Source organism: Thamnophis sirtalis, unplaced genomic scaffold (genome assembly GCF_051295495.1).
Source record: "Thamnophis sirtalis isolate CommonGarterSnake01/CBP01778 unplaced genomic scaffold, rThaSir2_p1.2 scaffold_4, whole genome shotgun sequence".
Lineage (NCBI taxonomy): Eukaryota > Metazoa > Chordata > Lepidosauria > Squamata > Natricidae > Thamnophis > Thamnophis sirtalis.
This window is the reverse complement of record NW_028261384.1, coordinates 140530954-140550914: the sequence shown is the minus strand read 5'-3', so window position 1 is coordinate 140550914 and position 19961 is coordinate 140530954. Positions and strand designations below refer to the sequence as shown.

General features: G+C 44.7%; 1 protein-coding gene and 2 non-coding genes across 3 annotated transcripts; 2 read left to right on the top strand and 1 right to left on the bottom strand.

Moving 5' to 3' along the window:
- The first annotated feature begins 6868 nt into the window (after positions 1-6868).
- On the top strand, positions 6869-6939 carry TRNAG-GCC (transfer RNA glycine (anticodon GCC)). Its single transcript has one exon. It is a non-coding gene; the product is annotated as a tRNA-Gly (tRNA).
- A 988-nt stretch (positions 6940-7927) lies between these two features.
- Positions 7928-17104, bottom strand: HES7 (hes family bHLH transcription factor 7). Its single transcript, XM_087712120.1, has 4 exons — positions 17063-17104; positions 12421-12516; positions 10376-10466; positions 7928-8307 (listed from the first exon to the last, which is right to left on the bottom strand). Exons 1-4 carry the CDS (start codon positions 17102-17104, stop codon positions 7928-7930), a joined length of 609 nt encoding a protein of 202 aa, XP_087568246.1.
- Positions 17105-19294: 2190 nt separating this feature from the next.
- Positions 19295-19364, top strand: TRNAG-GCC (transfer RNA glycine (anticodon GCC)). Its single transcript has one exon. It is a non-coding gene; the product is annotated as a tRNA-Gly (tRNA).
- Positions 19365-19961: the final 597 nt, after the last annotated feature.

Below are 19961 nucleotides of genomic sequence, written 5' to 3'. Positions count from 1 at the left end.
CTGGGAGTTGAAATGCACCCATTTTACCAAAGTTGCTAACCTCCATACTGGCTGAGGAATTCTGGGAGTTGAAGTCCACCATCTTAAAGTTACCAAGGCTACTATCCGCCATATTGTCTGGGGAATTCTGGGAGTTGAAGTCCACCATCTTAAAGTTACCAAGGCTGCTAACCGCCATATTGTCTGGGGAATTCTGGGAGTTGAAATGCACCCATTTTACCAAGGTTACTATCCGCCATATTGTCTGGGGAATTCTGGGAGTTGAAGTCCACCCATTTTACCAAGGTTGCTAACCACCATATTGTCTGGGGAATTCTGGGAGTTGAAGTCCACCATCTTAAAGTTACCAAGGCTGCTAACCGCCATAATGTCTGGGGAATTCTGGGAGTTGAAATGCACCCATTTTACCAAGGTTGCTAACCGCCATATTGTCTGGGGAATTCTGGGAGTTGAAGTCCACCATCTTAAAAATTACCAAGGTTGCTAACCTCCATGTTGGCTGGGGAATTCTGGGAGTTGAAGTCCACTCATCTTAAAGTGGCTGAGGTTGAAATCCATCTATCTTAAAACTGCCGAGGTTGAGAACCACTGCCTTACGCGGACTTGTATCCTTTGTGTAAGTAGCCGTGAGTCATTCCATTACCATTGACACTTGTTTTGCAAAGCGGATTAACCAGCCCAGAACCGTTTATCTTCCTCCGCAAAGTGTCGGGGAAATGAAACACACCCTGCATTTAATTCTTTAATTCGTATTAGAGGATGATTGATGAAGGATATGCATGGGCCTCCTGCCACAAATGGCAATCGGTGCACCATGGGTTCCCTGGTGATGTGGATCCCGGCTCAAGCCCAGGCTTATACCCAGGTAAAGCTGGTTAACAGCCTTCTCTAGCTGGCATGGTAGCTAAGAGAACCCCCAAGAGCCACTGAGATGGACTGCAAATAAATTTAATAAATAATAATAATAATCTATATATATAGGTTCGAATCCCAGTAAGGATATGGCTAGCTGATATATATATATATATATATATATATATATATATATATATATATATATATATATATATATATATATATATATATATATATATATATATATATATATATATATATATATATATATATATATATATATATATAGTGTCACAAGCCCTGGTAAGCCCCAATTATGGGAGGAACCTAACAGCTTCCATTATCTGTCAATCGGCTTGTCACAAGAGTCCATCACAACAGAAACCCAATATTTTTATTGTTGCCTTTGTTACACATTTTGTGTTATATTTGTGCTGATAAATAAATAAAGGGAGACTAATATAGATCTATTTCAAGCTATTTAGCTCTCATCAGCTAACCATACCCTTACTGGGATTCGAACCTGTGCTATATTACATCTTAGGCAGACGTGTTAACCATTAAGCCACAAGTTCTCCTCCTTATCAGCTGAAGCCAGGGAAGAAGGTATATATTTAGTGTCACAACCCCTGGTAAGCCCCAATTATGGGAGGAAGCTATGTTTATATATATATAAACATGTGTCTGTGGATATATAAATCCCAGTAAGGGTATGGCTAGCTGATGAGAGCTACACACACACACACACACACACACACACACACACACACACACACACACACAAGCAATTTCAACCAAATTGCTCTCCGGAAACAAATAACTGTGGGGGTAAGACACCTCGGGGGGTGTTCTGTTAAGATACAGCCTGTTGTGCCTTAAAATGGCTTCGACTGTACTGCTGTAAAATGGCTTCTTTTTTAACAGTGGAGTTGCCGTGGTAAACGGCTTCACAGTACTCCACAAAGGGGGCTCCCTCTAGTAAGGGGTGAAATCCAACATTAGAAATTAAGTTTGGTCTGGACATTTCCCCCCTATAAATAAATACCCGGGGAACGCCAGGTTATCGGCGAGTAATAAAATAATAATAGAAGGGAGCGTACCAAATTGGGGTGAATTTTTCCTGTATCTTTAGGATATATATATATTTTTAATCAGCAATATGGCTTTTTTTGGGGGGGGGGTGTTAACCTTGGCGAGGGCCGCTGGTTACCCTGGGTTTGGACCAAAGCGCTCCTGAGGACTAGAATCTTTGGCATCCATTTTAACTCTGCTTATTCCATTTCGCTGCGGGGAGTGAGCTGATATGTAAATTTAATAAATCCGTATTCTTCTTCATCAAAAGTTACTTTCCGTTAGGAAAGAGTTAAAAAAAAAGAGTTGATATGTCAGCCGTTTTATAATACCCATTAAAATGAAAAAGGGATCGATTTCGGTCACATTGGCATCTTAATTTTAATTATTTCCATTTTATTCCTACCCTGCTTGCATTACTTTTACATATCGCTCAAACCCTCCCAGCTATTATTATATACTAGTCCTCAACTTAATGACTGTTCTTTTGAGTGACTGTTTGAAGTTACAACGGTACTGGGGGGGGAAGTGACCCTGTCCCACACTTACGACCGTTGCAACATCCCCATGGTTACGTGATCAAAATTCAGACGGTTGGCATGGACTCAACGACGGTGGTGGGTCACGTGATTCCCCTTTTGCAAAGGCCAGGGGGAAGCCGGTTTCACTTAACGACCATGTGGCTAACTTAACAATGGTAGTGACTCACTTAACAACTTTTGTGGTCTGCCAGCAGCTGCAGAGATGGCAGCAGAGTGGGACAGGGAGGAGGTTGGGGAGGGAGATGGGCCAGTCCTGGAGTCTGGGGAAGGCTCGGACGAGGGCTCTGCGTTGGAAGCAGAGAGGGGGCCAGGGCCATCTGGGAGTTATGTGCTGCGTCCGGACAGCAGCGAGGCAGAGGAACAAGGGGAGCCTGTTCCCAGCGCGCGCATGTGCAGAGCTCCCAGAAGGCAAGAACAGTTAAGACAAAAGGAGCGACTCGGGAGTAAGGCTTGGAGGTGATTGGCCCCTCCCATAAGACATAAAGGAGGAGCAAAGGGAAGCAACTTGGTTCGTGCTGGTCGGTTTAAATTCTGACGCTCTGTTTTGACTCTGTGTTCCGAGTGTCCTTGCCAAGCTAATTGCCAATTAGGTCTTTTGGCAGCATTTCAAGGGAGAGAAAGGTGGGCGCTTATTCAGCCTTATCCCGAAAGACTTTGGCCGACTTCGGTCGGACTCTTTACAAACTATTTGTGACTCATTACGGGCTGTGAATGAACACGGCCGTTGAAATAAATAAGAGGGTTTGGGGGACTAAGCATGTGCTTTGTACTATCTCGGGAAGCCTGGGTCAGAACGACGACCATGGTAAGGTCGTAAAACGAGGCAAAACCCGCTGAACAAGTGTCTCACTTAGCAACGTAAATTTGGGGCTCAGTTGCGGTCGCAAGTCGAGGATTATCGGGCATTTTCCGTTACTGCATCATTCATGTCTGGCATTAAAAAACCCGTGGTTGCCTTTGTACAACGCAATTAAGGTAGAAAATTATGAAGTTAATTCTCAATTTAACCTGTTTCCCGGGTTCGCTTGGTGCCTGAAATCATAAACCAGCTTAACAGGATGACGGAAACCACGATAAACAAAGAATTCAAAGATTATTTACTGGCGTGCCTCCTACACAAGCTATATTTCTTTTTTTCTCTTTGCCATTTCTCTAAGCTTGAATTCGAATTCGGCTCCTACCAAATCCCAGCTGTAAAGTAAGGAGCTCATCTGAGGAGAGGAGGAAACAAGCCACGTTGTGACAATCGCCAAATACACAACCCACGAGGTTTGTGGGATGGGAAGATGGCCGGCTGGGGTGAAAAAAATGAAGCAACGCTTCCTCCATGAGGACTGTAAACTTGCCAAGGGAGCACAACCAAGCGATTGAAGAATAAAACAAGTCAACAAAATAAAAGAGGCATATTTAACAAAAGAGGGTTTAGTGCAAATATACGGACACTGGGGCACAATCTGTTCATACACACATTGATGGCATTGTTGGTAATTGTAGGTGTGATGTTGAGATTTGGAACGGTGCGGTGGCCTAGAGGTGAGAATTCTCGCCTCGCAATCAGAAGGCTGTGAGCTCAATCCTAGGTAGAGGCAGATTTTTCTCTCTCACAATGAGAATATATCCCGAACACAACTCCGCATTGGCAACAGGGACAGGCGTCCGGCCACTAAATACTGCTATAGCTCCATTCAGTTGCCCAGACTCCACCCCCACAAGGGATTATGGGGTCGTTAAGAGAAGATGATGAACTTGAGACGTTTTTGCTGAGTGACGCGTGTATTGGAAAAGGGCAAATTGTGTCGTTAGGGATGGAAACATGAAAAGGCCAATGTTGTGATGTCATCAGATCTTTGCCATCCGGGGAATTCTGGGAGTTGAAGTCCACCGCTTAAAAGACTGAAATGCACCGATTTAAGCTATAGTTTTCAACCGAAAACCGCACACAAGCATTGCGGAATGAAACCAAAGTTAGCCAGCACGTAAAGCCAAATGATCCTGAAACATCAGGGGCAGAAATAAAAATTAAAAGAACATTTGCATTTCGAAACGGATCAAGACTTGGAGCACGCAGGCGCCGTCCAAATGAAAAACACTCAATTTTGCATTTTCCAGAACTCGCGAAATACGTAATTCTACAGAGAATCAAAGCCGGTGGAAGAGGGACAGAAATTTTGAGGTTTTATTTTGTGCAAATGTCTTTTTACAAAAGAGTTGGTTAGCTCCGTAATTCATCCTGGATTTTAAAAAGTCGTTTCCCTGCAGGACTTTTAAAGAAAAAATTCTTTTAATTTGTCCTGTTCGTTTTAGTCCTTTCGCTCCTGTATATTTCAAATCTCTCTTTGCAGCATAAGACAAAACTATATTAATTATTATTATCTTTTAAAAGGAACTGCGCCCCCCCCCCCAAATAATATTAAAATATATTTTACACACCGTACCAAACAATCAAAAATCAAGAAGAGTCTAATTTTTTTTTTAATGGCTAAGCAAGACAGGGGCTGAGGGAGGTTTGCCCCGCTTTACGACCTCTCTTGCCGCTGCTGTGAAGCGAATGGGAATGGCTGCGGACGTTTAAGTGAGTCGCCCGGTTGTTAAGCGAGCCTTCCTTCTCCGTTGGCTTGTCAAGACGGTCGCAAAAGGGAATTGAGTGACACCCCCCTCCCGGGGACGCCGCAACCGTCGTAAATACGAGTCCGTTGGCAAGTGTCCGAATGTGGAGGGAAGAGAGGCTGCAACGGTCGTGAGGGAAACGGCCCTAAGTCGTAACTTTGAACTGTCACTAAGCGAATGTTCGCAAGTTGGACGCTGCCTGTAATGCAAGGAATTCCCCCTTTAAGAATAGCTTCTACTGCAGGAGTGTCAAACTGAAGGCCCGCGGGCCGGATCCGGCCCACGGTGTGGTCTGATCCGGCCCACGGGGCCGTCGTCGAAAATGAAAGGAGTTGGCCCACGTCCATTCAGCCCAGTGCAAAGAGGAAACATGGCAGCAGTTTGGGGAGTGGGGTCAAGCTGGCCACCCCCACCCGGAACCCCCCACCCCCAGGTCAACCACAGGCCCCGATACGGCCCTCAATGAAATTTGAGTTTGACACCTCCACGCCCCCCTGTTCTGCGTTCTAGTCTCGATGTTATTTTTTTCCCCAATTTAGGGCTCAGAAGCGCAGATTTACTTCCGGAAAATGTTACTCAAAGGGGCCACCACCGAGAAGGCCCCGCTTCTCATCGCTACACTACGGGGCGAGTTTTGGGATGTGCGTGTGTGGGGTTTAACAACTCCTGCTTCAAAATCGCAAAGTCTCTGAAACGTTGAGCTGACATGAAGCTACAAGGACGGGTGAATTTTTTTTTCTAAACCTCAAAGCCTGTGGAGGTTTGAGCCCCGAGAATTCCCCAGGCGGCAAGTATTGGTGTGCGGCTGAGAAACCGCTTCACATCTGGAATGGTTAAGACACAGATGTTGTGTGGACTTTGGACAGGTAGTCCTCGACGTACGCCAGTTTGTTTAGCGAACGTTTGAAGTTAGAACGGCAGTGGGGAGGGGGGGGGGAAATGACACGATCGTATTTTATAATTGTGAATTCCCCAAAACAAAATTGTTACTAAAAGCAATTTAAAACTGGAACTGGATAACGTACGGTTTAAAATGACGTTGGAATAAAAGAAAAGAAAATTGGAATAAATTTTCAAAAACCACTTTAAACCATTTTAAAAAACCACTTGGCAGCCAACTCGTATTTATGACGGTCGCAGAGTCAGGTTCACTTAACAACCATCGTGCTCATTTAGCGACTGCAGTGGTTCCCTTGACAAAGAGTGGTACCGTGGCCTAGAGATGGGGGTTTCGCTTCCCAATTAAGAGGCTGTGAGTTCGAGCCTAGGTAGAGGCAAATATTTCTCTCTCTGGGCTCAACGAGAATATATCTGCCGAACAAAACTCCACATTGGCGACCGGGAAGGGCATCGGGCCAGTAAAACACTCAGCTCCATTCAGTTGCCCAAGACTCCACCCCGCAAGGGATTACGGGGTTATTAAAGGACCCCCAAAAAGGTGATTTACTTAACAAATCAAAAAGGTCATAAGATGGGGCAAAACTCCCTTTGCTAATGTCTCGCTTAGCAACAAAAATGTCGGGCTCAATTGCGGCCGTACGTCGAGGACTACCTGCATAGGGTGGGATGAACATTGCTGCACATCTGGGATTGGTTAAGGAAGACGATATTTGGACTTTGCAACGTAGCTACGGAAGGAATCAAAAGAATCCTAAATCATTTTTCAAAATTAGGGAGAAAAAGAGTTGTGCTTTTGTTAGAATGTAAATTGGAGAAATAAATAAATTTGAACGCCAAAATTGGGCTGGAGTAGCACACAAGAGGATGGATTGTCCATCACATCTGCAGCAGATGCATTGGTGGTTCAGTGGTAGAATTCTCGCCTGCCACGCGGGAGGCCCGGGTTCGATTCCCGGCCAATGCAACTGACTTTTTTTGTGTGTGTGTGTGTCCCAAGGGGTCTAATTTTTCTAGGGGAAAAAAATATATATATTTTGCCAGCAAGATGGTTCCCTGGAGAATCCTGGGAGTTGAAGTCCATATGTCTGAAAAAGTTTGTTAAAACAACCAAATTCCTCCTTCCCCACGGCTTGTTTGCGGAGAAGATCCTGAAAAATTGAACCAGTTGCTTTCCCAAAACTTACTTACCTCTCTGGGGATCCAGGAGAATACATTGAAAATTTACAGCCAGTCCTCAATTTACGGCCTCAATTTGGGAATCAGGCTTTCCGGGGCTAAGCCACGTGGTTGTTAAGCGAGTCCCACTTCACGATTTCTACGACTTTTTCGCTATATTCGTTAAAAGAATCTCTGCAGTCGTTAATTAAATCGCACGAATCCGGCTTCCCCCCGTGACTTAGCTGGTGGGAAGGTCACAAGCGCGGATCGCATTGACCCCGGGAGGTTACAACCGTCGTAAGTACGTGCCGGTTCCCCGAATTGTGACTGTGAGGAGGCTACGATGGTCGTAAATGTGAGGCTCAATCAGTCTCTTGTTTCTGGTTTTCTTGTCAATACAAGAAATATATTGGAGGGTTGTGTGTCCCGGCCCTTAAAAAAACCTTTATAAACAATATTTTTTCAAAATAAAAAAATAAAAAGAACCATTAAAAGAAACCAAACCATCAATCATGGTTACTTTGAATTCCCAGGTTACGCTAAACCTCGATTCTTAAAACCCGGGAGTTGTCTTTGAAGCCAAGATCCAGGCCATGAAACTAAAATCATTCCTTTCGCTAGGATTCCCCCAATGCCTTCAGCCAGGCCTGGGACAAAAGCGGGAACCCAAGTCGCTAGTCCCTAAGAAATAGGTTTAGTCAGAGCAAGCTACAGCGAATGGAAAAGTCGGTTTGTTCACCAGTTTTGAAGGAGCAAAGAGGGGGAGATCGGGATTATTTACACACCCCCTCCCCTTAGGGCCAAGGACGCCAGAAGGGGGGGTGCAGGGAGATGTTTTTGACCGATGGGGGGGTTCCGGGGTCTCTCAGCCGGCCCCCCAGCTGTCCCGTGCTGCAGGAAGCCCCCTCCAAGGTGGCAAAAGTTTGGTTTGGCCGCAATTGGGAGCAGGAAGCTTGGGGAGTCCCAGCGGGAGATTCCTCGGCAGACGAAGAAGGAGAAAAATCCACCGGTGACGGATCCAACGTGGCGGTGAGATAGAGGTGGAGCGTCTCCCACAGGTGTCTCTGGACGGACGGGGGGCTCTGCCGGACGAAGGACGCTAGGTGTCCGAAACACGCCCGGAAGCCCCTGGCGTAGCAGGTCTGCAGGCCGCCAACTTCGGAGGGATTCGCACCTGGAACAAGGGAACGGCAAGAGCCGGGAGGAGGCTGGTCACGCCCAATCCAAACTAAGGGCAGCCCTCACTGGCACCGGATCCAGAAACCGGTGGCGTTCCAAAATCAGCCAGTAGAAGCCGCTGATTCGGATCAAATTTGAAGATTTATGCCCCCCCACCTTTTTTTAATTCCGGATTGGGAAACAGAGCCTCCGGGTAGTGCTCGACTTACGACCGTTGTTTTGGCGAGCATTCGAAGTTGCCAAAAGCGACTTAAGGTCAGTCCTCGCACTTACGACCCTGTGGTCATAGGATCCAAATTCAGGCCCTGGGCAACCGGCATATACAAATATTCCTCGCCTTACGACAATTCGACAAAATGACAACGGCACTGAAAAAAAGGGACTTGTGACCCTTTTTTCACACTTACGACCGTTGCAGTGGATGCTTGACCACTGACTCACATTTATGACGGTGGCAAAACTGAGGCAAAACCTGCTTAACAAATTTCTCAACTGAGCAACATCAATTTTGGGCTTCAATTTTGGGTCGTAAGTCAAGGACGACCTGTCATTACGACGGTCGCAACAGCGTCATGTGCTTGACCACTGACTCACATTTATGACGGTCGTAGCGTCCCGGGGTCAAGTGAACCCCTTTTGCGACCTTCTGACAAGCAAAGTCAATGGGTAAGCCAGATTCACTTAATGACTGTGTGACTTACTTAACAATTGCAATGATTCGCTTAACCCGCATGTCAAAAATGGTTGGGTGCTGGCTAGGGAATTCTGGGAATTGAAGGCCTGTTCACCGTCCCCCCCCCCACACACATTAAAGCATGCTGGGTGAGGAATTCTGGGAATTGAAGTCCACCCCATGTTAGAGGATGCTGGGTGAGGAATTCTGGGAGATGAAGTCTACCTCATGTTAAACCATAGTGAGTGAGGAATTCTGGGAGTTGAAGTCTACTCTACTTTAAAGGATGCTGGGGGAGGAATTCTGGGAATTGAAGTCCACCTCATGTTAGAGGATGCTGGGGGAGGAATTCTGGGAGATGAAGTCCACCCCATGTTAAAGCATGCTGAGTGTGGAATTCTGGGAGTTGAAGCCCACCCCATGTTAAAGCATGCTGAGTGAGGAATTCTGGGAGTTGAAGTCCACCCCATGTTAGAGGATGCTGATTTAGGAATTCTGGGAGTTGAAGTCCACCTCATGTTAAAGCATGCTGGGTGAGGAATTCTGGCAGTTGAACTCCACCCCATGTTAAAGCATGCTGGGTGAGGAATTCTGGGAGTTGAAGTCCACCCCATGTTAAAGCATGCTGGGTGAGGAATTCTGGGAGTTGAAGTCCACCCCACTTTAAAGCATGCTCAGTGTGGAATTCTGGGAGTTGAAGTCCACCTCATATTAAAGCATGCTGGGTGAGGAATTCTGGGAGTTGAAGTCCACCCCACTTTAAAGCATGCTCAGTGTGGAATTCTGGGAGTTGAAGTCCACCTCATATTAAAGCATGCTGGGTGAGGAATTCTGGGAGTTGAAGTCCACCCCATGTTAAAGCATGCTGGATTAGGAATTCTGGGAGTTGAAGTCCACCCCACTTTAAAGCATGCTGGGTGAGGAATTCTGGGAGTTGAAGCCCACCCCATGTTAGAGGATGCTGGGTGAGGAATTCTGGGAGTTGAAGTCCACCCCATGTTAAAGCATGCTGGATTAGGAATTCTGGGAATTGAAGTCCACCTCATGTTAAAGCATGTTGGGTGTGGAATTCTGGGAGTTGAAGTCAACCTCATTTTAGAGGATGCTGGGTGTTGAAGTCCACCTCATTTTAGAGGATGCTGGGTGAGGAATTCTGGGAATTGAAGTCCACTCCACTTTAAAGCATGCTGGGTAAGGAATTCTGGGAATTGAAGTCCACCCATCTTAAAGGATGCTGACAGGGGAATTCTGGGAGTTGAAGTCCACCCCATGTTAAAGCATGCTGGGTGAGGAATTCTGGGAGTTGAAGTCCACCCCTTGCTACCATTCAGCTCCACTACCGGTTTTCCTTCCTTCCCACTCACCCGCCACGGAGGTGAATTTGACTTACCCTGGGGAACGGCTGCCTTATTCCTCTCTTGCAGATACCCCACGGCGAGTTCCAGGATCTCCGCCTTCTCCACTTTGGGGTTCTTGAGGGTCTGTGAAGGAAAAGGGAGGGGGGTCCGAGAAGAGAGAGATGAAAGGGCAACGCGAAAACCCCGGACGCTCCCTGCCAAGGTGGAACCTCCCCAGCCAGGAGCAGTCTATCTGCGTCCCACTTAAAAGATACAGAATGGAAGATACGTCACCTGAGCTTCCTTCCAACAGTGGGAGGCGGAGGAGATGATGAAATGATGTGCGTGTAGGTAGGTAATAAGTTATTTTTTTTAAGTGTGGCCCCTTTAAGAGGGGGCGGACTTCAACTCCCAGAATTCCCTGGAGCCAGCCTTCCCTTCCTATCCAAATAACCAATAGAGACACTGACTAGTCGGCCATTTTAGGGCAGGACTCTTTAAGAGCTGCTGGGTCAGGTAGAGCAGGAGCTCCCCCTGCTGGCAGGTAAAAGAAATAGAGGGCTCCTGCACTTCAATGCACTTGCAGGGGGGTTCAATCAACTCTAAGGCCGCCTAGGAAAAAAAAATGGAGGACTGCAAGACTAATTTGGGCGCTTATATCTTGGTGGGGATTTAATTCTTTAATTGATTTAGATCCTGCTTGTATTGGGTTCATAAATACGGCAGCTAACGTACCTGATATTCTTTGCTCCTCCTATTTTTCTCACCACAACAACCCTGTGAGGTGGGATAGATCCAGAGCCACCCAGCTGGCTTTCACAACTAAGGCAGGACTAGAACTCGCTGTCTCCTAGGGTGATTGGCCCAAAGTTACCCAACTAAATTCACACCTAGGGTGGCACTAGAACTCACCGTCTCCTGGCGATTGGCCCAAAGTCACCCAATCAGCTTTCACACCTAAGGTGGGACTAGAACTCACCGTCTCCTGGTGATTGGCTCAAAGTCACCCAATCAGCTTTCACACCTAGGGCGGGACTAGAACTCACTGTCTCCTGGTGATTGGCTTAAAGTCACCCAATCAGCTTTCACACCTAGGGTGGGACTAGAACTCACCGTCTCCTGGTGATTGGCTCAAAGTCACCCAATCAGCTTTCACACCTAGGGTGGGACTAGAACTCACCGTCTCCTGGTGATTGGCTCAAAGTCACCCAATCAGCTTTCACACCTAGGGTGGGACTAGAACTCACTGTCTCCTGGTGATTGGCTCAAAGTCACCCAATCAGCTTTCACACCTAGGGTGGGACTAGAACTCACTGTCTCCTAGTGATTGGCCCAAAGTTACCCAACTGGATTCACGCCTAGGGTGGGACTAGAACTCCCCAGCGTCTGGGGATTGGCCTAAAATCACCGTGTTAGTTTTCATGGCTCAGGCGGGACTAGAATTCACTGCCTCCTGGTGATTGGCCCAAAGTCACCCAATCAGCTTCCACACCTAGAGTGGGACTAGAACTCAGTGTCTCCTGGTGATTGGCCTAAAATCACCCTGCCAGCTTTCATGCCTCAGGTGGGACTAGAACTCACCGTCTCCTGGCGATTGGCCCAAAGTCACCCAATCAGCTTCTACACCTAGAGTGGGACTAGAACTCACTGTCTCTTGGTGATTGGCCCAGTCATCCAACTAGCTTTCACACCTAGGGTGGAACTAGAACTCACTGTCTCCTGGCAGCTTTCATGCCTCAGGTGGGACTAGAACTCACCGTCTCCTGGCGATTGGCCCAAAGTCACTCATCTGGCTTTTATGGCTAAGATGGGACTAGAACTCACCGTCTCCTGGCAACTGGCCCAAAGTCACCCACCTGGCTTTCATGTCTCAGGTGGGACTAGAACTCACCATCTCCTGGCGATTGGCCCAAAGTCACCTAGCCAGCTTTCATGTCTAAGGCAGAGCTAGAACTCCCAATCTCCTGGTTTCTAGTCTGGTGCATTCACCACTAGACCAAACTGGCTCTGAGGCGCCACACACTACATTTCCCATCCCATGGGTAGGTGTGAGGGAAGGGAGGGGGGGGTCAAGCTTTAGGGGGCGTCACTCGCTGACCTGGCAGTGGGTTTTCTGCAGGAGAAGAAGGCGCAATTCCTCCAAATTCTTATTGATACGATCCCGACGCCGTTTCTCCACCAAGGGTTTCAGCATCTGGGGGGAGAGAAAACAAAATGGGGGGGTTGACCCCTGGGTGGGGTGGGCTCTACGGGACCCCTGGAGGTCTCTGCCCGCCTGCTTGCTAATGCCCCTTTCGCCCACTGGTGAATTCTAAATCTTCTTCTTTTAATAATCCCTTGCGGGATGAAGTTTGGGCAACTGAATGTTTAGTGGCTGGACGCCATCCCTGTCACCAGTGCAGAGTTTTGTTCAACAGATATACTGTATTCTCATTGTGCCCAGAGAGAGAAATATCTCTGCCTCTACCTAGAATCAAACTCACAGCCTCCTGATTGGGAGGCAAGAGTTCCACCTCTAGGCCACGGCACCACTCCTACGGGTTAATTATCAATGCACCAGAAAATTTAGATATTTCGGGTGGGGGGGGCGGTGCCTGGATTTAAGCCTTTGCGTTCTGGACCTCAAGAAGGGACGGGATGGATTCACACAATCGTGCTGGATTAGGATTTGATAGGTCCCCATGATGGAACTTTTCATTAAAATATTCCAGCTGTGTTTCTCAGCTTCCGCCATTTTAAGACCTGTGGACTTCAATTCCCAGAATTCCCCAGCCAGCACAGCTGTGCTGGCTGGGGAATTCTGGGAGTTGAAGTCCACAACATGGAAAACTGCTTTCGATTAAAGTGGTTGTAGATGATTTCAATTCATTATTTCAGTTCAGTACATTTCCTTATTTTTATTTCATTTCGTCCTTTTTTATTGTGTTGTTTCATTTCGTTTCGTTTTTAATTTCCCTTTTATTATTTTTACTTGATTATTTCATGGTTTTCATTTCAATTTTATTGTTGCAAGTGGTTGTATTATTTAACACTGGGGAGTTTTTCAGAAGATGTTAACCATTTGTCTGAAACGGCAGGGGGTTGGACTAGAAGACCTCCAAGGTCCCTTCCAACTCTGTCATTCTATTCCTATTCCTATTCCTATTCTATTCAGCAGGGGGTTGGACTAGAAGACCTCCAAGGTCCCTTTCAACTCTGGTATTCTATTCCTATTCTATTCAGCAGGGGGTTGGACTAGAAGACCTCCAAGGTCCCTTCCAACTCTGTTATTCTATTCCTATTCCTATTCCTATTCTATTCAGCAGGGGGTTGGACTAGAAGACCTCTAAGGTCCCTTCCAACTCTGTTATTCTATTCCTATTCCTATTCTATTCAGCAGGGGGTTGGACTAGAAGACCTCCAAGGTCCCTTCCAACTCTGTCATTCTATTCCTATTTCTATTCCTATTCCTATTCCTATTCTATTCAGCAGAGGGTTGGACTAGAAGACCTCCAAGGTCCCTTCCAACTCTGTTATTCTATTCCTATTTCTATTCCTATTCCTATTCCTATTCTATTCAGCAGGGGGTTGGACTAGAAGACCTCCAAGGTCCCTTCCAACTCTGTCATTCTATTCCTATTTCTATTCCTATTCCTATTCCTATTCTATTCAGCAGGGGGTTGGACTAGAAGACCTCCAAGGTCCCTTCCAACTCTGTTATTCTATTCCTATTCCTATTCTATTCAGCAGGGGGTTGGACTAGAAGACCTCTAAGGTCCCTTCCAACTCTGTTATTCTATTCCTATTCCTATTCCTATTCCTATTCTATTCAGCAGGGGGTTGGACTAGAAGACCTCCAAGGTCCCTTCCAACTCTGTTATTCTATTCCTATTCCTATTCTATTCAGCAGGGGGGTAGACTAGAAGACCTCCAAGGTCCCTTCCAACTCTGTTATTCTATTCCTATTCCTATTCTATTCAGCAGGGGGTTGGACTAGAAGACCTCCAAGGTCCCTTCCAACTCTCTTATTCTATTCCTATTCCTATTCTATTCAGCAGAGAGTTGGACTAGAAGACCTCTAAGGTCCCTTCCAACTCTGTCATTCTATTCCTATTCCTATTCTATTCAGCAGGGGGTTGGACTAGAAGACCTCCAAGGTCCCTTCCAACTCGGTTATTCTATTCCTATTCCTATTCCTATTCTATTCAGCAGGGGGTTGGACTAGAAGACCTCCAAGGTCCCTTCCAACTCTGTTATTCTATTCCTATTCCTATTCTATTCAGCAGGGGGTTGGACTAGAAGACCTCCAAGGTCCCTTCCAACTCTGTTATTCTATTCCTATTCCTATTCCTATTCTATTCAGCAGGGGGTTGGACTAGAAGACCTCCAAGTCCCTTCCAACTCTGTTATTCTATTCCTTTTCCTATTCCTATTCTATTCAGCAGGGGGTTGGACTAGAAGACCTCCAAAGTCCCTTCCAACTCTGTTATTCTATTCCTATTCTATTCAGCAGGGGGTTGGACTAGAAGACCTCCAAGGTCCCTTCCAACTCTGTTATTCTATTCCTATTCCTATTCTATTCAGCAGGGGGTTGGACTAGAAGACCTCCAAGGTCCCTTCCAACTCTGTTATTCTATTCTATTCTATTGGATTTTTTCAAAATATATATATATATAGCTGCATATTCGCAACTTACAAGGGGATCAAAACACAATATAAAAGAAATATAAATAAAAGGAGCCGAGGTGGCGCAGTGGTTAAATGCAGCACTGCAGGCTACTTCAGCTGACTGCAGTTCTGCAGTTCGGCTGTTCAAATCCCACTAGGCTCAAGGTTGACTCAGCCTTCCATCCTTCCGAGGTGGGTGAAATGAGGACCCGGATTGTTGTTGGGGGGCGATATGCTGACTCTGTAAACCGCTTAGAGAGGGCTGAAAGTCCTATGAAGCGGTATATAAGTCTAACTATTGCTATTGCTAAATAATATAATAATAAGATATTATGCCGATCACCTCCCATAGACCGATTCGATCACACAGACTAGGCCTCCTCCGGATTCCATCTGCCAGCCAATGTCGGCTGGTGACTCTCGGGGAGAGCCTTCTCTGTTGCGGCGCCAGCCCTCTGGAACGATCTCCCCCCGTGGAGATCCAGACCCTCACTACCCTCCCGGCCCTCCGCAAAGCTGTTAAGTCCTGGCTGCTCCTGCAGGCCGGGGGGGCTCTCGATATATCCAGCCCCCCCCCCCGGAGATTGTGATTGTTGTATAATTTTAATGTTGTTTGTGTATTATCCCCCCTCCCTTGTTTTATTGTAAGCCGCCCGGAGTCCTTCGGGAGTGGGCGGCATACAAATCAATAAAACTATAAACTATAACTATAAACTATTAAGAACCCTCCACCATCACCACCACTATTACCTCTGCCCAAATCAGAAAATAACCATGATGGGGGGGGGGGGGGAAGGTTTTCTTAAATTATCTGTGATCCCAAACTTGAGGATTTGGAAGATTAAAAATTGTGTGTGTGTGTGTGTGTGTGTGTGGATGGATGGATGGATGGATGGATGGATGGATGGATGGATGGATGGATAGATAGATAGATATGGATACATAAATAATAGATAGATAGATAGATAGATAGATAGATAGATAGATAGATAGATAGATAGATAGATAGATAGATAGATAGATAGATAGATATGGATACATAAATAATAGATAGATAGATAGATAGATAGATAGATAGATAGATAGATAGATAGATAGATAGATAGATAGATAGATAGATAGATAGATAGGATAGATAGATATGGATACATAAATAATAGATAGATAGATAGATAGATAGATAGATAGATAGATAGATAGATAGATAGATAGATAGATAGATAGATATGGATACATAAATAATAGATAGATAGATAGATAGATAGATAGATAGATAGATAGATAGATAGATAGATAGATAGATATGGATACATAAATAATAGATAGATAGATAGATAGATAGATAGATAGATAGATAGATAGATAGATAGATAGATAGATAGATAGATAGATAGATAGATAGATAGATAGATAGATAGATATGGATACATAAATAATAGATAGATAGATAGATAGATAGATAGATAGATAGATAGATAGATAGATAGATAGATAGATAGATAGATAGATAGATAGATAGATAGATAGATAGATAGATAGATAGATAGATAGATAGATATGGATACATAAATAATAGATAGATAGATAGATAGATAGATAGATAGATAGATAGATAGATAGATAGATAGATAGATAGATAGATAGACAGACAGACAGACAGACAGACAGACAGACAGACAGACAGACACATTTATTGCCAGTGAGTAAAAAGGGACTTGGATAACAAATAATCAATCAGTCAATTGATAATTTGGGACTTGGATGGCAAGTAATCAATATTCCTGGATGGCCAATAATCAATCAATAAATCGATTGATTATTTGGGGCTCGGTTGGCCAATAATCAATCAATCAAATCCATCCATCCATCCAAGCACTCCAATACCAATCGATACAAGCAGCCTGCCGCCCCCCACCCTCGTGTTCCAGGGATTCCGCCCCCCCCCCGGCCGTGTTTCTAAGCGAGCCTCCCCCCGCCCCCCGCAAACGGGGTTAGTTTAATGATGGTTTAGCTGGGGAAGCCCCCTCCTCGTCTGGGGCTTGGGCTGAGAGGCAGCTGCGCCCCCAGCCCCGCTTCGGAAGAGCCGCCGGTACCTTTCTGACCCCCGCGGGCTGCGAGCTCTCGCTGACCAGCATCCTCAGCCGCCGCCGCCGCCGCCGCCGCCGCCGCCTGGTCCGAGAGAGGCGCCGAGTGCGGGCGTCCCCGCGCGCGGCCCCTTTAAGACCTCGCCCCCCACCCCACCCCCGCCAGGGACCCCTCCCCTTGCACGCCCCCTCCTCCCCTTCCCTCCAGGACAGGGTCTCTCTCTCTCTCTCTCTTTCCTTCTTTTACTTTCCCTCTTTTCTTCCTTCCTTTTTCTTTCTTTCTTTCTTTCTTCCTTCCTCTCTCCCTCCTTCTTCCTCTCTTTTTCTTTCTTCTTTCCTTCCTTCCTCTCCCTCCTTCTTCCTTCCATCTTTCTTTTGTCTTTCTCTCTTTTCTTCCTCTCTCTTTCTTTCTTCCTCTTTCTTTCTCTCCTTCTTTCCTTCCTTCTTTTCTTTCCCTCTTTCTTCCTTCCTTTTTCTTTCTTTCTTTCTTTCTTTCTTCTTCCTCTCTCCCTCCTTCTTCCACTCTTTTTCTTTCTTTCTCTCTCTCTTTCTTTCCTTCCTTCCTCTCTCCCTCCTTCTTCCTTCCGTCTTTCTTTTGTCTTTCTTTCTCTCTTCTCCTTCCTTTTCCTTTCTTCCTCTTTCTTTCTTTCTTTCCTTCCTTCCTTCTTTTTCTTTCCCTCTCTTTTCTTCCTTCCTTTTTCTTTCTTTCTTTCTTTCCCTCTCTCCCTCCTCCTTCCTTTCTTTGTCTTTCTCTCTCTTCCTCTCTCTTTCTTTCTTTCCTTCCTTTTTCCTTCCTTCCTTCCTTTCCTTTTTCTCTTTTTCTCTCTTTTCCTCCCTCCTCTTTCTCTTTCTTTTTTTGTTCTTTGGTCCTTCCTTTTTTTCTCCCTCTCTTTTTCTTTCTTTCATGCTTTTCTTCTTTCTGTCTTTCCATCCTTTCTTTCCTTCCACTTTTCTGCGCTTTCTTTCTCTCTTTCTTTCATTTTTTGTTCTTTCCTTTCTTTCTCTCTTTCTTTCTTTCCTTCCTTCCTTTTTCTTTCTTTCTTTGTTTCTCTCACTTTTCCTCCTTCCCTCTGCCTTTCTCTTTCTTTTATTCTTTTCTTCTTTCTGTCTTTTCTTCCTCTTTTCCTTCCCACCTCTTTGTGCTCTCTCTCTTTCTTTGATTTTTTGTTCTTCCTTCCTTTCTTTTCTTTCCTTCTTTCTTTCCTTCCTTTCTTTTTTCTTTCTTTGTTTCCCTTTCTCTCTCTTTTCTCCTTCCCGCTCTCTTTCTCTTTTTGTTCTTTTGTCCTTTCTTTCTGACTTTCCTTCCTTCCCTTATTGTATTTTATTCTGTTCCATTCCATTCTTTTCTTTCTTTCATTCAGTCTTTCTTTTCTCTCTCTCTCTCTCTCTTTCATTCTTTTCTTCTTTCTGTCTTTCCTTCTTCCCTCCCTCCTTCCCTCTCTCTCTGTTTCATGTTTTGATCTTCCTTCCTTCCTTTCTTTACTTCCATTTTTTCTTTCTTTCTCTCCCTCTTTTCTCCTTCCTCCCTCTTTTTCTTTCTGTTCTTTTGTCCTTTCTTTCTGACTTTCCTTCCCTCCTTTATTCTATTCAATTCCGTTCCATTCTATTCTGTACTCTTCCCTTCCCTTCCATATTTTCTATTCTATTCCATTCCATTCATATTCTATTCTATTCTATTCATTCTGAATTCTACTCTATTCTATTCCTTATTTTATTTCTATTTATTTCCATTCTATTCATTCTGAATTCTATTCTATTCTATTCTATTCCTTATTCTATTCATATTCTATTCTATTCATTCTGAATTTTATTATATTCTATTCTATTCCTTATTCTATTCTATTCATATTCTATTCATATTCTATTCTATTCATTCTGGATTCCATTCTATTCCTTATTCTATTTCTATTTATTTCTATTCTATTCATTCTGAATTCCATTCTATTCTATTCCTTAGTCTATTTCTATTTCTATTTTCTCTTCTATCTGAACTTGGGAGAGGCAGAGAGCATAGGGTTTCCCAGTGTAGTCAAGGGAAACTTCAGAGGTGGGGGGGGAGGAATCATCAAGATTCAAGAATTAAAATAAGAAGGAAACTTAAACCCTTTTTCAAGATTAGGGCGCTGGGAGGGGGAAAGTGTTTGTAAGATGGGCAACTACATACAGCAGCTCAGAGGGGGGGGGGGAAATAAAGAGGCTGGAGCGGCAGATAAGAGACTATGCATATGTATAGCAGCACGTGCATTGGTGGTTCAGTGGTAGAATTCTCGCCTGCCACGCGGAGGCCCGGGTTCGATTCCCGGCCAATGCAACACGTTCTTTTTTTTCTTCTTCTTCTATGTTGGGACTTGTCTCATTGACGCCCCAATGCTTTGTGTGTGTGTGTGTGTGTGTTCTTTTCCCTAGAAAAAATAAACGGGTGCCTGTATTTTGCCAGAAAAGGGGGTTTTATTTCCCTGTCTTCCTTCTATCCCTCCAAAGTGACCCCACTGAAGAGAAGAGAATTTAAAAGAGAATAGGTTAGAATTTAGAATAGAATAGAATAGAATGGAATCGAACTTAGACTACAACAGGGTAGAAGTTAGAATAGAATAGAATTTAGAATTGAATTAAATTGAATTTAGACTAGAATAGGGTAGAATTTAGAATAGAATAGAATAGAATTTAGAATTGAATTAAATTGAATTTAGACCAGAATAGGGTAGAATTTAGAATAGAATAGAATAGAAGTTAGAATAGAATAGAATAGAATTTAGACTACAACAGGATAGAAGTTAGAATAGAATAGAATAGAATAGAATTTTGAATTGAATTGAATTTAGACTAGAATAGGGTAGAATTTAGAATAGAATAGAATAGAATAGAATTTAGACTACAACAGGGTAGAAATTAGAATAGAATTTAGAAT